Genomic DNA, 13,924 nt, shown 5'->3' on the forward strand with positions numbered 1-13,924 from the left:
TAAACTTCTTTTAGTTCCAGAGGGTCTTCACTAATTCATGGGGGCCCCCCAGGGGCCCTTGGGGGCCCCCCGGGGGCCCCCGGGGGCCCCCCGAGGGCCCCTGCGGGCCCCTCGGGGGCCCCCGGGGGGCCCCCCAGCTGCAGCTGGCAGCTTCTTAAAATGTCGATGGTTTCGTTGTGCTGCAGTGCCTCTTCAACCCTGAAAAGAAAATTAAAAAGTTTCATTAAATCAAAGTTTGGATTATTTAAAGTTGATAAAGTTTTTTATTTTTGTTTGAATTAAATCTTCATTTTATTTTGCTGTTTACTGCAAAGTTGACCAAAGGGAGGGGGTCCAAGGTGACGAAGCTGCACACTTTTGTTAAATGGCTAGCTAGCTAGCTAGCTAGCTGGCTAGCTAAACGGCCGGGCAGGTAGCTAGCTATTTAGCTAGCTGTCTAAATGGCTGCATAGCTACGTAGCTAGTTAGTCATCTGAAATCCTTGGTGGGCATTTAGCTGGCTAGCTGTCCAAGTAGCTAGCCACCTATCTAGCTAGCCATTTAGCTAGCTAGCCACTTAGCTAGCTAGCTATTTAGCTAGCTAGCCGCTTAGCTAGCTAGCTATTTAGCTAGCTAGCCATTTAGCCAGCTAGCCATTTAGCTATCTGGCTAGCTAACTAGGTAACTGCTTAGTTAGCTGATCACTGATCTAGCTTTCAGCTTGCTTGCAGATAACTATCCAGCTAGCTAGCTAGCCGGCCAGCTAGCTAGCTAGCTACCCAGCTACCTAGCTAGCTAGCTACCTAGCTGGCTAGCTAGCTAGCTGCCTAGCTGGCTAGCCACCTAGCTACCTAGCTAGCTAACTAGGTGGCTAGCTAGCTAGCTAGCTGGCTAGCCACAAGATGCGGCATGTGGCGCTGCTATTATTTTTTAGTCTAAATTCGATTCAGTTATATTTCTTTTAAATCTTACATGTTCGCGACTTTGGAAAAGAAAGTTTGAAAACTTTTCCGAGAAGAAGCAGCCAGTGCGCCAGGCTTCCTCTGCAGCAGCAGCAGCAGCAGTAAGAGCAGTAAAAGCAGCAGCAGTAAGAGCAGTAAAAGCAGCAGCAGCAACAGCAGCGGCAGCAGCAGCGGCAGAACCGGTAGCAGCTGCAGCAGCAGTGGCAGCAGCGCGGCAGCAGCAGAAGTAGGGTTTAGGGGTTAGGGTTTAGGGTTTAGGGTTTACAAGGAAGGAGTCTGCGTCGTGTTGAATCTCTTTTGTTGCAGGGGCTTCTCCTGCTGCTTGAGTGCTGCAGTCTGCTGTTGCTGCTACAGCTTGCACCCCAAAGTCCAGTTCTTGCTTCACATCCACGCACAAAGAGTCCTGAGCAGCAACAGCAGCAGCAGCAGCAGCAGCAGGAGCAGCAGTAACTGCTGCAGTAGTAGCAGCAGCCGCAGTGGCAACAGCCGCAACAGCAACAGCAGCAGCCGTCACAGCGGCAACAGCAGACGCAGCAGCAGTAGCAGCAGCCACAGCAACAGCATCAGCAGCAGCAGCAGCAGCGGCGGCAGCGGCAGCAGCAGCAGCAGCAGACCTTGGGCGCCTTGAGTGCTAGAACTCTGTCAGCAAATGGGTGAAGGTTGATGGAGTCTTTAATGTTTTCTTTTTTTTTGACAAAAGATATTTTAATTGGAATTCTTTTGCTCTTAATGTTCATGGCATCCACTTCTGCTGCTGTTGCTTCTGCTGCTGCTGCTGCTGCTGCAGACAACTCGCGCGGAGTCACAGGCAGCTCAGCCTCCTCCTCCCGCTGCTGCTGCTTTGCTGCTGCTGCTGCTGCCAGGAGCTCAGCAGCAGCAGCTTCCCCTCGTGCTGCAGCAGCAGCAGCTCGCGCCTCTTCCAGTGCCTGTGGGTAAAATATTATTTCAAATAATTAGTTAATATTTTCATTTATTATTTATTATTTTTTTTTATTTTTTATTTTTTATTTTTTATTTTTTATTATTTGTTATTTATTATTTATTATTTTCATTTTTATTTTTTTTCAACTGCATTATTACCTTTATTGCTCTTCCTTTTGAAATATAATTTCTATTTTTGTTTTTCTTTCAATGCAAGTCTTTGCTTTCATTTAACTTTTATAATTGCGTTTAGTGCCGTTATTATTTATTTTTATTTTTGCATTTATTTTTTATTTTCTAATTTTAAAAATAAATGCAAAAGAGAAAAGGTGAAGAAGTGAAAAGCAGCAAAAAGAGCTGCAGCAGCACCCGAGTGCTGCAATCCATTTACTTTTTATTTTTTAAATTAAAATTTTTCTTTTTGTCGGATTAGAAAATAGTAGTTTTGAAAAACAGAAGAATTAAATCGAAGTCTGAAATGCTGAGTGCAGTCTGTGGTTTGCAGCTTTTTTCCTGGGCTCTCGGGACTAGGGTTTAGGATTTAGGGTTCAGGGTTTAGGCTTTTGGGTCATGGGCTTGGTTTTGGGTCTAGGGTTTAGGGCTTGTCATTTTACCTTTATCTTTGAGAGCTTAGCTTCTAGGGCCTAGCTTTTAGGGTTTAGGGTTTAGGGTCTCGGCTGGAGGGTGGACAGCTTGGGTTTTCGGGTTTAGGGTTTAGGGTTTAGGGTTTAGGGTTTGCCTGGGCAACGGCTTCGCTTGCGACTTGTGTAAAAGGCAGCAAAAAGTTCCCGCCATAGTTTCTTTGATCATCTCTCACAAGAATAATTTCATCAAGAGGAGAGGCCTTTAAAGAAAAAGCGCAAAAAAAAAATGGAGTGTACAGACAGCTGGGGGCCCGCTGGGGTGTCTGTACACCTCAGCAGTTCACGGGGTGTACAGACAGCTGGGAGGCCGCTGCAGTGTCTGTACACCGCAGCAATTTAGGGTTTGGAGTTTCTCGAAACCCTAAACCCTAAATTGTTGGAAAACAAACTTTTCTTTTTTTAAACTCGCCTTTATTATCGACTTGTGCTCACTCCAGTCGGAGTCTTTTCCTCTTTTTGAAATCTCTTGAAGTATATTCTTTTTCGAAAACGTTTTAAAGGGTACTAGGGGCCCCTCGGGGGCCCCCCCCGGGGGCCCCCCTTGCGGGTCCTTCGTAGGGGCCCCCTGGGGGGCCCCCTGAGGGGCCCCCTGGGGGGCCCCCAAAGCCAGTAAACCCATTCTTTTTAAGTTTTGCTTTCTGATGTATATTCCCATTATCCCGTCTATTCCGGGAGCAATATTTAATTTGAGAGTCCTGAAATAAAAATAAAAATAATTATAAATATAAACATAAATATAAATATAAACATAAATATAAATATAAATATAAATATACATATAGACATGAATATAGTATACATATAGACATGAATATAGGTATAAATATAAATATAAATATAAATATAAATATAAATATAAATATAAATATAAATATAAATATAAATATAAATATAAATATAAATATAAATATAAATATAAATATAAATATAAATATAAATATAAATATAAATATAAATATAAATATAAATATAAATATAAATATAAATATAAATATAAATATAAATATAAATAGTAGTAATAGTGATTTAAAAAGTAAAAGTTGGAGAAGTGGTGGAGCTGTTTTGGCGCAAAAAAAAGTGAATAAAGAATCATTTGGGCTTTTTATTTATTCTTTTTGTTTAGTCTTTTTTTAAAATAAATTAATAAATGAAATAAATAAAAAAGCAAATAACTGTTTTTTTGAAAATCTTTAAAACCCTTTTTTGTGGTTTGGGTTGCCAATTAAAAAAAAACATCGCTTAATTGGATTTGAAATGGAATTGTATCTTTAGTTAACTTTAAGTTAAATTAACAATTGAAAAACTATGATTGTAATTTAAATCGTAATTATTGTACTTATTATAATTATTATAATTATTATAATTATTATAATTATAACTTAAAATTTAATTTTCAATTTAATTTCGAAACATTTTTTTAGTTGCAACAAAATGCTTTCCGGAAGCCCGTGAGCCCCAAAAGGTAGTTTTTGGAAATTAAAAACACAAATAAATTAAAATAATTAAATATTTGCAATTTTGAAACATTTAATTTAATTATTTCAATTAAATAGAATTGAATCCTTTAAAATTGTTAAATAAAGTGGAAAAGAGAAGGAACTTCAACTGCATGCATTCGCTAATTCGAGAAAATTTGAAATAAATTATTCCTAAATTTTTAATGTTTAGTTTCTAATTTTAAATTTAAAATAATTTATTTTTTTAAATGTTGAATTGCAAACTTCTGACCACTCGGGAGGTTCTTCTGTTTCATTTTCTGTTTTTGTTTTTGTCTCTCCGTCAGTTTCTTCATTTTGATCTTTTGTTGAACTTTCTCCTTCATCAACATCTTCTGCTGCTGCTGCTGCTGCTGCTGTTTCCTCTGCTGCTGCTGCCGGTGCTTCTGTTCCGGCTGCTGCTGCTGCTGCTGCTGCTGCTGCTTCAGGGTCAGTTTCTGCCGGCTCAGACTCAGCTTCCACTGCTGCTGCTGCTGCTTCTGCTGCGTTGTTTGACGCTGGGGATTCAGCAACAGTTGTTGCTGCTGCTGCTGCTGCTGCTGTCTCGGCTGCTGCTGCTGTTCCCTCGGTTGTTGCCGCTGCCGCTGCTGGATCTTCCTGCTGCTCTGCTACTGCTGTTCCCGTTGTGTCTGCCGGCTCCGCTGCTGCTGCTTCTGTCTCTACTGCCGTTGCTGCAGCTGCTGCTGCTGTTTCTGGGCTGGTGGGCTCGCCCTCATCCTCCCCTGGGGTTTCGGGTGTATGTACACCTGACGAAACTGAGTCTGAGAAAGTCGCAGTGGGACTTTCAATGCCACTTTGACTTGTTCCTTCTTCAGGTGTAGCAGCTGCTGCTGCTGCTGCTGCTGCTGTTGCTGCAGCTGGTTCTTCTGTCACTAGGGAGGGGGGGCAGGCCCCCTCTGCGTTTTCCATGGTTGTTGTTAAATTTTTGTCTCTTCAAATTGTAATTATTTAATTTAAAATTGGAAAAATTAACAAAATGATAAAACCAATGTACTTTTTCGTGCATTCCCGTCGCCGAATCGAGGTGACCGGGTCCCCGGTGACCTCGTGAGCCCTAGCCTAGCTGCTGCTTGGTGCATGCAGCATATTTTCTCTTCTTTTAGGGACAAAATAATATCTAAAAGAATTATAAAACAAAGCCTTTTTGATTTGGTCGAACAAACCTTCCTAAGCATTCCAAACAGCCATTTATGTTCAGCGCGTGGCTGGCCTCCAGTGTACATACACTTCAACTGCGTGCCTTTGCTCAAGGACGAAAGCAACAGATTTCTCCCTCGGGTAAAATCAAAACAAATAATATTTCAAATTAATAACAATATTTAAAAGTATTAAATTGAGAAAACGAGCAATTTAGGAGCTCTCGAAGACACAGGCACCAGTCATGACTGCTGGTGTGCATTTCTGCGTGTGTCTCTACACTGCAAATCAGGCTCTTTGTCTCATAACTTGTACAAATCCATTCAAACAAACTATTTAATATGCATGAACAAGCAAATATAAACAAAGGAGCTCATGAATATTGTGCATCTCCAAATTATAGAGTCTGCAAATGCTGCAAAGGCACTTCAAAGAAAACTTGAACAAATTCATTTGGCTGGTTGAGACGAAAAACACATATGCCTTAAAGTCTACAATTATAGGAAAGTTTCCATCCGCAATTATATTCGAGTTTATTAATTGCAGGGAAATCTTTAGCCGCACATCTCTTTATCTTTTCTGCATGCTTTTGAGTTTTTGAAAAAGTTTGAGGCATAATAAATTTATATTTACTGCCTTTGCACGCCTTTTTTTCTACTTCTTTGTTTTCGCGAAGGTTTATTTTAGACCGAACTTCTGGCCCTATGTTTTGCACATATTGCCTTTGTAAATTTGCATTACCTATATGTGCAGATTAACGTGTATATATATATATATATGTAGATAATATAGATGTTTTATTTTCATAAATATAATTTGAATATATATAATATATGTATGCGTATATATATATAGTTTATATTTGCATATAATAAATCTTTGTTTCATATTCATGCATTTGCGTTTACCTTTACATTTCTATCATTGAAAGTGTAATAAACGAAGTAACTGTACGTACAGTCTGTGCATAATGCAAATACACTTTTTCCCTTTTTTTGTAAATTCTTTTGCCAAAGGCTTTCCTGAAAAGCATTCAAATGCAGACATAGAGGAACAAAAAACGGAAGCTGGCATTATAAACAGAAAATATAAATGAAAACTGAATTAGATAAAGCAGCAGCACGAGGGAAGATACAGCGAAGCGGGTGTACATACAGCCCAGTGTACGTACAGCCGAGGAGCTTAGGCTGAACAAATATATTAAAAAAATCACAAAATAGTTCAATAAATTGATTAAATAAAGTTTTAATTGTGCAAATAACTAAAGGACCGGTGCATATATAGACAAGTAGAATTGGGTGTTAATACAATGAAATAAGATTCAGGTTTGGATGTACGGACAGCAGCTAAGCAGCAGCAGCAGCAGCTACTGTTGTTGCTGCTGCTGCTGCTACCTGGCATGTGTCAGAGAAGGCTAAAGCTGAAGCCCATGCATGCATGCATGCATCAATGGTCTTTCGTTTATTATTAATCAAGACTTAAAAGAAGACACAAATATAAGTGTCGAAATAAAAAAGTTACTTTCATCAAATCTACTTTTCTCTCTACCTGCTTTAAAAGGGAAAAAAATTGCAAATGAATGTAATGGAAAGAGCAGTTCAGGGAACATTCTGCTGGCTGCTGGAGAGTGCTGCTGCTGCTAAGTAAAGTACTTTGCAGGAGTGTTTAAAACCAGAATTTAAGCTAATTGTTAGGCTTTTGTTGCGTAGGGTTTAGGATTTAGGGTCTAGAGTTTGTTTAGGGTTTAGGATCACATAACTGTGCATCAAAGGGTTGCCGTATGAAGACGCTGTTGCATTTAAGTGAGTTGCAGCTCATAATTTGTTTCTGGTTGCTGTAAAAGGGTTTGAGCCCGCGTTTAGGGTTTAGGGCTGAGGGTTTTGAGTTAGGCTCTAGGGTTTGGGATTTCGGGGTTTACTAATGAGGGTTCATCATAGAGCAACCCTCATTATTCTTGCTCTCAGCAGCTTCAAGAGGGATTTAAAAAATAAATTTATTTTATAAATGCAAAATATTTGTGAATTTTCTGTTTCAAAGCCACTGAGGAAAAATCAGTGGTCTGTGGTTTGGCCTGAGCGGAAGGCGCGGGCATGTGTATTCCAGGGCTTTGCGTTTTCGCCTTCTTTAAACACTTCTAAGCAGCAAATCTTCATTTTGTAAACATTACAAACAAATGTAATACTTTCAAAACATTATTAAGTGTGCTCAATGGGATATTTCTTCGTTTTCGGCAAAGAGGAACCCTCTGCGAAGGTGACCCTGCGATGGACAGGCGGCGCACCGTGCACATGCGATTTCTTGCGCAGTTTGAACTCCAGGCTTCTAAATATATTCAATTAAAGCAAATCTGTGCATTATCGGGATAATAATTTGATTGTTTATGGGCGAGAAGCGGCGAAAATAGCCAATTCTGGGCTGGGGTTCGGCGCACGGCGCAGTGCGTCGACACTCGCGAAACCTTTTCTCCCCTGCATGCATTTGTTTCTTAGCTATTTTTCACCTTTAGAAAATACATAAACTTTTGAAAAAGGAACAGGACTGTAGAAGGGAGCTTGAAAGACTTAGGCGGCGCTGTTTTGCGGAAAACTTCGCCGCGGCATTCTCGGGAGATAAAGCATTTATTTTGAAGCAATTTTTAGGATATAAAAAGAACTGAACACCAGCTCGCAGAGCTGCAGCCGGGCTGGCCACGGCCAGGCTCATTTTCCGTAGATTTCCATGGTCATTCTTGTGTTGCTGCTGCCAAAACAATGGGAAACTCTTGCTGCTACATCACTCACCAAGAGCCGGTAGGTTCCGTAGGACAAAAGAAGCATCCTCTTCATCTTTTCATCTTTAGTTTCCCGCAATATAGTTCAAATTTTGTAGCGGCATATGACTTTTACAAGAGCCTGTGTTGCTGGATACACGTACAAGGCATTACCTATGGGGTCCGCCCCAGAAACACTTTTATGTTTAGAAAATCTATTTCAAACATAAAAAGTTCTTTTGCACTTTCTTGGGCAAGAACATTTTATGTTTTAAATATATTCCCTCAAAGAAGGCTGGGCTAGCAGCCAGAATAGTAGAAAGATCTTCTGCAGACTCTGCCACTGGATGCGCAGATGTTGGATTCGTTATGAAGTCTTTAGCAACTAGTCCAACAAAGCTCTACGAGTAATCAAGCTTTGTTTGTCCTCAAAGTAGCATTATTTTGCAGAATTACATGGCATTAATTCGCACAGCTATATAGAATTAATTTACGCCGGTCGAAGTAAACTTAACTTGCGAAAGCTCAATGCAGCCTGGCGGCGTTCTTAGCCCGAGGGACAGCACACCTGGAAAATTTCTGCAGAGTTCAAAATTGCTAAATGGCTGTTTTAATTTACCAAAGAATGAGTTGGGATTTGTTGGGCTGCTTTCAGGGCAGTGAAGCTGCTGTTAAGCAATTTATGAAGCGCATGGAAGCTGAGGGCATCCCCATTCAAGTCGTTTTGCAGGTTTGGCGAAAAGCAGAAGTTGCTATGTAGTCTGAATTCTAGCAGCACTTACATTTATAAAAGTCCATTTTAATTCCTGGCCTCCTTTAATAAAATATTCTTTTACTTTGCGGCGCTGCTTGGCTATTCAGAATGGTAAGAATATGGCTTGCACTCTCCACTTGGACACTACGGCCCGTTCGCTGAGGCTCCGCAACGGTGTAAGTTTGCTTTAGTGTTTTTTCTCTATTTCACCACATAAATGTCACTGAAGCTCCATTCCAAAGCTAGTGTACAGCCTACTCCACTGTTTCCACTCCCCAACTGATGCAATGGAAGCCTTTAGGAAGCAACTAGATGATTCTAGGACTGCTTTCGCGGAGTTAATGCTTTCATAGCACTATGAAATGGTGAAGTGATAAGGGATGGAAATTTGCAATGAGATGTGGCTCCAAAGGTTCTGCGAACGCTCAGGAAAAATCGCGCTGGGTGCCATTCAACACAGTTAAGAACATTCTAACAACCCCGCAGCAGCTCGCGCGAGTGGAAACCCAGGGAGATTTTGCCCAAGAGCCTTTGTAAGCTTTCTCTCCTTTAATTTGGCTTACCAAAACATGCAAGTATGGCAGTCTGCAGAGGCTAAATACAAAGTTTCTGCGCGGTTAGCGAAAGCCCTCAAGCTGAGTAGTAGCAGTTCTGCAACATGGTGCATGCAGGGCAGTTGGCCTTCATATTTCCAAAACGGAAAGCTGTATTCCGCTGCTTTTGGAAAACGAAGCAGACAAGTGTAACTTTGTGGAAATGCTGAAGTCATTTGGGATACATCCACACAAGTCCAAGAAGTCGGAGGCGAGCGAGGACCGGCAGAACCAGCCAGTTGAATCCCATGCTTCCTAAAAAGGAGTTGTTGGCGAGCTTAAAAGTACCTTAAGCTTGCTCCTTTGTTTTGCTGCTGCTGACTAAATGGCCCGAAAAGCAACACTAGAGCACTGTGTTCAGTAGCGCTAAATTAGCGCGATTTTCCGGGCTCTGTGAAGGGCTACCAACCAAATCAGGTTTTCTTCCCTTTAATTCTTGAGGACCTTTGTTGCCTTGTCCAGACTGCATGCTTTGAAGTGAGAATTCAAGTAATTGGTGAACTCTACGAGTTTCTGAGGTGGCACGTAGTCCTCTGTTTTGGGGGCTATGTAAAGTCCCAAGTGATCGGGGAAGCGGTAGAAAGCATACGATAAAAAGCTATAAACCGGATGCAACAGGTTTAGCTTGAAGCGCAAAAGCTAAGGTTGTATGAGGAAGCTTCTTTGTAAGTCAAATTGCTTTCAAACAGGCGTTGTTTGGAAACTAATAAGTTGTAGTTGTTGAAAGAACTTCCTCGCAAGTCGAATCACTTTCACGCAGCTTCACGTCCCTACTCTCTTGCACAAAAGCATTTTACAGGTACCTGCTTTCTTAATTTACTTAATGCATGAGCGCTCGCCGAAACTCCTGGAGGGTGGTCTTAATGCATGCAATTAGATTACTGGCTCTTTCGAACCGGAACGTGAATACAGGCTAAACTCTGCTTTAATGGTGCACTTTCCCTATTTTAATGAATCAGTTTCTTCCGGAGTACTCATTTTGGCTTATATCTGCGAATCGGTCATGTGTAATGAAGATTCGCTGGTAATTATGAAAGCAAGTCCCACGGCCGACACGCGTTTCACTGCAAAGAAGCCACCGATATCAGCCAATATACTGCTACTCTGTATCATCTGGCTCTGCTTTTTGATTTAAGGTCAGACACACCGCATGACTGGGCCCTTAGAGGCAAAAACTTGGCATGTTAATTCAGTTTCCGTGGGAAAAAGGTATTAGTCTGTGGGAATCTAGCATTTGCTGCAGCTAGGCTGGGGATAGGTCCCCGTAGCTGCGTGATCCAAAGACGGCTACCAAAGGTCTTAATTGGTAATGTTATCATTGTAGTATAGAGCCTGGGGGTGCTTGTTCGTGACTCTTGTGTGCTGACCTCGCCAGAACGCGAAATCCCAAGTTTATTAACAGTAGGATGAGCTATGTTGTTCCATGCAGATAGAATTAACACAAAATGATAAGTCTTTTGGCAGTTTTTGCGATAGATCGCTAGTATGTGAAGTATTTAATGGAGCACTGTAGGCTTCGCTATCCTCGAGCAGCTTGGTTTCGTGGCACCATATGCTTTTGCATGCAAAAGCCACGGTGGTTCTCCAGGAGTACTGTGGCAGCTATCGACGATATTAAAGTACGTTATCTCCCATAAAGCATATAATGCGTTTCAGTGCGCTTCTCCTTTTGTTTACTGATGGGGCAACACTCAAGCTCTGCCCCTGGACTACAAGAAATCTAATTGGACACAGTATAGACGTATTTTATAGCCATTCTTTAGCCATTGGATCTGGCTGTCCGTGAGTGACCAATTAAGCAAAGACGCAAATGGCATGTGGGTGTTTGGGCAGTGCCTAGGAACTCGACTAGTGTGAAGTACGGTACCATTAAATAATACACGTTGCCAAAATGAAGCACATCTAGATTTTCAAAATTTTTATCTAGAAAAAGAAAAGAAAACGGAAATTGGAAAGGTTGCTCGGCACATCGCGAACTGTTGTGAGATGCCACTAGCTCCTTGTGTCTGCTCGTACATGTGTTGGTAACCCTGGTTCCTATACCCAACTGTACCAAGCACCGAAAGGTACTACCAGGTATAATAGCCAAATATTCAGCGCAAATCAACTGACAATTTCCACGAGAGACGTTGGCTGCTATGATTGCAAAAAAGGGGGCTTTCGGTGGCAGTGCCTTTGCTGAGGTCACTAGGCGCACCTGAGAGCGGAGCTCTCGGTGGAGGCCGCTAGCCTCCGCCGAGAACTGGCTGTTGAAACTTGGAACAAACTTAGTGTTTCCCTGAAACCTCTGTTGCATTGCTGCTTACTTTAGAGCTTTCAAGAGGGAATAAGTAAGTCAAGAATACTAGCCACCGTGCAGGCTTCGCAAGTGATCGCCGCACCGGCATGAAAGGCGCATCCCTCCCTTTGCACAGCATCGATTTGAAACGCGCCTTTCTAGCTAAAAAACTTGTATTAAAAGGATTAATTTCAGTCAATTAGCATTGTTCCGTCTACAGTTCCTTCCTTCCATGTGCTGGAGGCCAAAAATTAAGGCTGCTCTGAACACTTGAAACAGGGATCACTGTGGCGGTTACGTTGTGGCAGACACAACAACAAATTCAACTCAGAAAATGCCATCGAGAGCTTCTTCAAGAGCCTCTAAGGGGCCCACAACCACCATCACGGGCTCATTCTACTGTCAAGTGGAGAATCCAGAAAGGTGAGCACCCAAGACGCTGCACCCAACCATTTGAGTGCTCCCTCATTGGGGACTTTTCCACATAAATTTCAAAAGTGCTAATTTTCTGTGCATTTAGAGAGCATTTTTGAGTGGAAAAATGCAAGTTTGCTCACACCTACTGGTTAAGCCCACCATCTCTGCTATGCAACACTGGCAGTTTCCTTGTTACAGCTAATAAATGCATCCCAAACACACTCCAGCGCAGACCTACATGCTGCCTTTGCCCAGGGATTCCGCGGGAAAAGCTGGATCTAAAACGAAGGTAACGGGAACCAGAACTTCCACGAGAAGCCGTCGGCTGTTGGCGCCAGAAGAGCCGGAAGTCCTGCGGCCTCACTGCGAAAAGTGCGGCTTTGGCGAGGCCCTGAGACCCGGCCTCGACTGCCGCTGCCACTGCTACCAATGCTCTTCTGGAAAGCCTCGTTGCTCCTCCCCGCGCATGGCTGCGCGTCGAGCGGAGAGGGAAACTTGCGAAACTTTCACGACGAAACTTGCAATGACAAGAAGCCGCAGCGCTGCGTAAGTACTAGTGACTGGCACCAAATAAAAGCACAGACTCCATTCCCTTCTAGCTTTCTTTTTGTAACTTAATGAGGCGTCATTTGAGAAAATTTTGCCGCTGCCCCTGGAAAGCGAGCAGCTGCTTCGCATGCCTTCTGGTTGCGCTCTCGACTGCAGGAGGCGAGACCAGCGAAAGGCAAGCGCAAGCAACCGCTCCACTGCAGATGTGTCTACAGTGAGCACAGTGGTCAAGAGTGAGTCCAGCAACTTGAAGAGGGGAGGCTCAAGTGGCACCAACCAAGCTGTGGAGTCACGGAAGTCCGAGGTGACTGAGCAAACGCCACCCACAAGAGATGTGCCCAGTGGACTTAAGAAAACAGAGTCCACCAAATCCTGCAACAGCTGCAGAACAGAATCTCGCAAGTCGATTGCTCACGGAGAAAGCAACAAGGACGTGGCGCCAACTGAAGCCACTGTGGAGTCAACTCCGAATCAGCATCCCTGCAACCTTCCGTGCAAGCGCCAGAGAAATAAACCGTGCAGGCCGAATCCTCCTTCGCGGTGCTCCAGCAATGAAAACATTTCGTCGAAGTACCGAAGACCCCACTGCCCCATGTGCAGTCAAGTTGGTTGCCTCCGAAACGTTGAAGTGCAGTGCTACTGTGATGCCTGCCAAGAGTCTAGAAACGGGCAGTGCAGCTCTCCACGGATGGCAGACTTCAGAAAGTCTCATCCAGGCTATGTTTCTACCACTAGCCGCAAGCAGGCATCTGCCTAAGGCGTTTGCGCTGTTAGCTAAATAGATAACGAGGGAAAGCTCCACTAAGCATGTCAAGCTTAGGGCTGCACGCACGTAAGGCTCCGGCCTCTAGATGCCGAATGCCCTAATAAGTGGATCCCGCGCACTACAGCATCTGCTCTTCAGTGAGTCACGAAAATTCAAATGTTTTCGTGACTGGCTACGCGGAGCGCCTAAGCGTGTGTGCACGGGAAGTAACAGCCTAAGATGTGCTTACAACCCTTCATTATCTAGAGTGAACACGGATGAAGGTGGGGTGTTGAAAGGTGTGAACATATGTGGCTGCAAACAAATCAGTGTGTTACCAGCACAGGCGTCTGGCAAATATTCTTGAGTTGCTGGTTGACCCTTGCCCCTTGTAGACCAGCCTAGAAAAGCAGGGAGCTGCATGCACATTCTTGAAACGAAACAAAACCTGGCAGGGGTCCTCCAGGCGATGCACATGCTGCTCTCTTGCGCCTAAAATGGTGCGCCTGGGGCTGCCGCAGCTCTCTTGGTTTCACGCCTACATTTCACCATAAGAATCATGCTGAGCCAACTACCAGAAGATACCACTGGACCCACTCTATTTTTTCTCGAAGATGAACTTATTCTACTACTCCATGATACAAATTATGGCTAGACGTTCCCTGCACACTAGGGCAAATAAACAGATGCAAAAACAATT

At 43.1% G+C, this 13,924-nt stretch overlaps 3 protein-coding genes across 3 annotated transcripts; 2 read left to right on the forward strand and 1 right to left on the reverse strand.

Annotated features, from left to right (window-relative positions):
- Window positions 1–947: 947 nt before the first annotated feature.
- On the reverse strand, window positions 948–4,911 carry ETH_00023470 (hypothtetical protein, conserved, putative; the record flags this gene model as incomplete). Its single annotated transcript, XM_013377458.1, has 4 exons — window positions 948–1,022; window positions 1,207–1,344; window positions 1,556–1,867; window positions 4,228–4,911. 4 exons carry the CDS (start codon window positions 4,909–4,911, stop codon window positions 948–950), a joined length of 1,209 nt encoding a protein of 402 aa, XP_013232912.1.
- Window positions 4,912–9,035: 4,124 nt separating this feature from the next.
- ETH_00023475 (uncharacterized protein) lies at window positions 9,036–9,494 on the forward strand (the record flags this gene model as incomplete). The annotated part of the gene is made up of 2 exons (XM_013377459.1): window positions 9,036–9,175; window positions 9,314–9,494. The coding sequence occupies 2 exons, from the start codon at window positions 9,036–9,038 to the stop codon at window positions 9,492–9,494; spliced, it is 321 nt and encodes a 106-aa protein (XP_013232913.1).
- Window positions 9,495–11,847: 2,353 nt separating this feature from the next.
- Window positions 11,848–13,236, forward strand: ETH_00023480 (uncharacterized protein; the record flags this gene model as incomplete). The annotated part of the gene is made up of 3 exons (XM_013377460.1): window positions 11,848–11,936; window positions 12,186–12,476; window positions 12,636–13,236. The coding sequence occupies 3 exons, from the start codon at window positions 11,848–11,850 to the stop codon at window positions 13,234–13,236; spliced, it is 981 nt and encodes a 326-aa protein (XP_013232914.1).
- Between the last annotated feature and the right edge of the window lie 688 nt (window positions 13,237–13,924).

The sequence above is a fragment of the Eimeria tenella genome, genomic scaffold, assembly GCF_000499545.2.
Source record: "Eimeria tenella Houghton genomic scaffold, Eth_scaff53, whole genome shotgun sequence".
NCBI lineage: Eukaryota > Apicomplexa > Conoidasida > Eucoccidiorida > Eimeriidae > Eimeria > Eimeria tenella.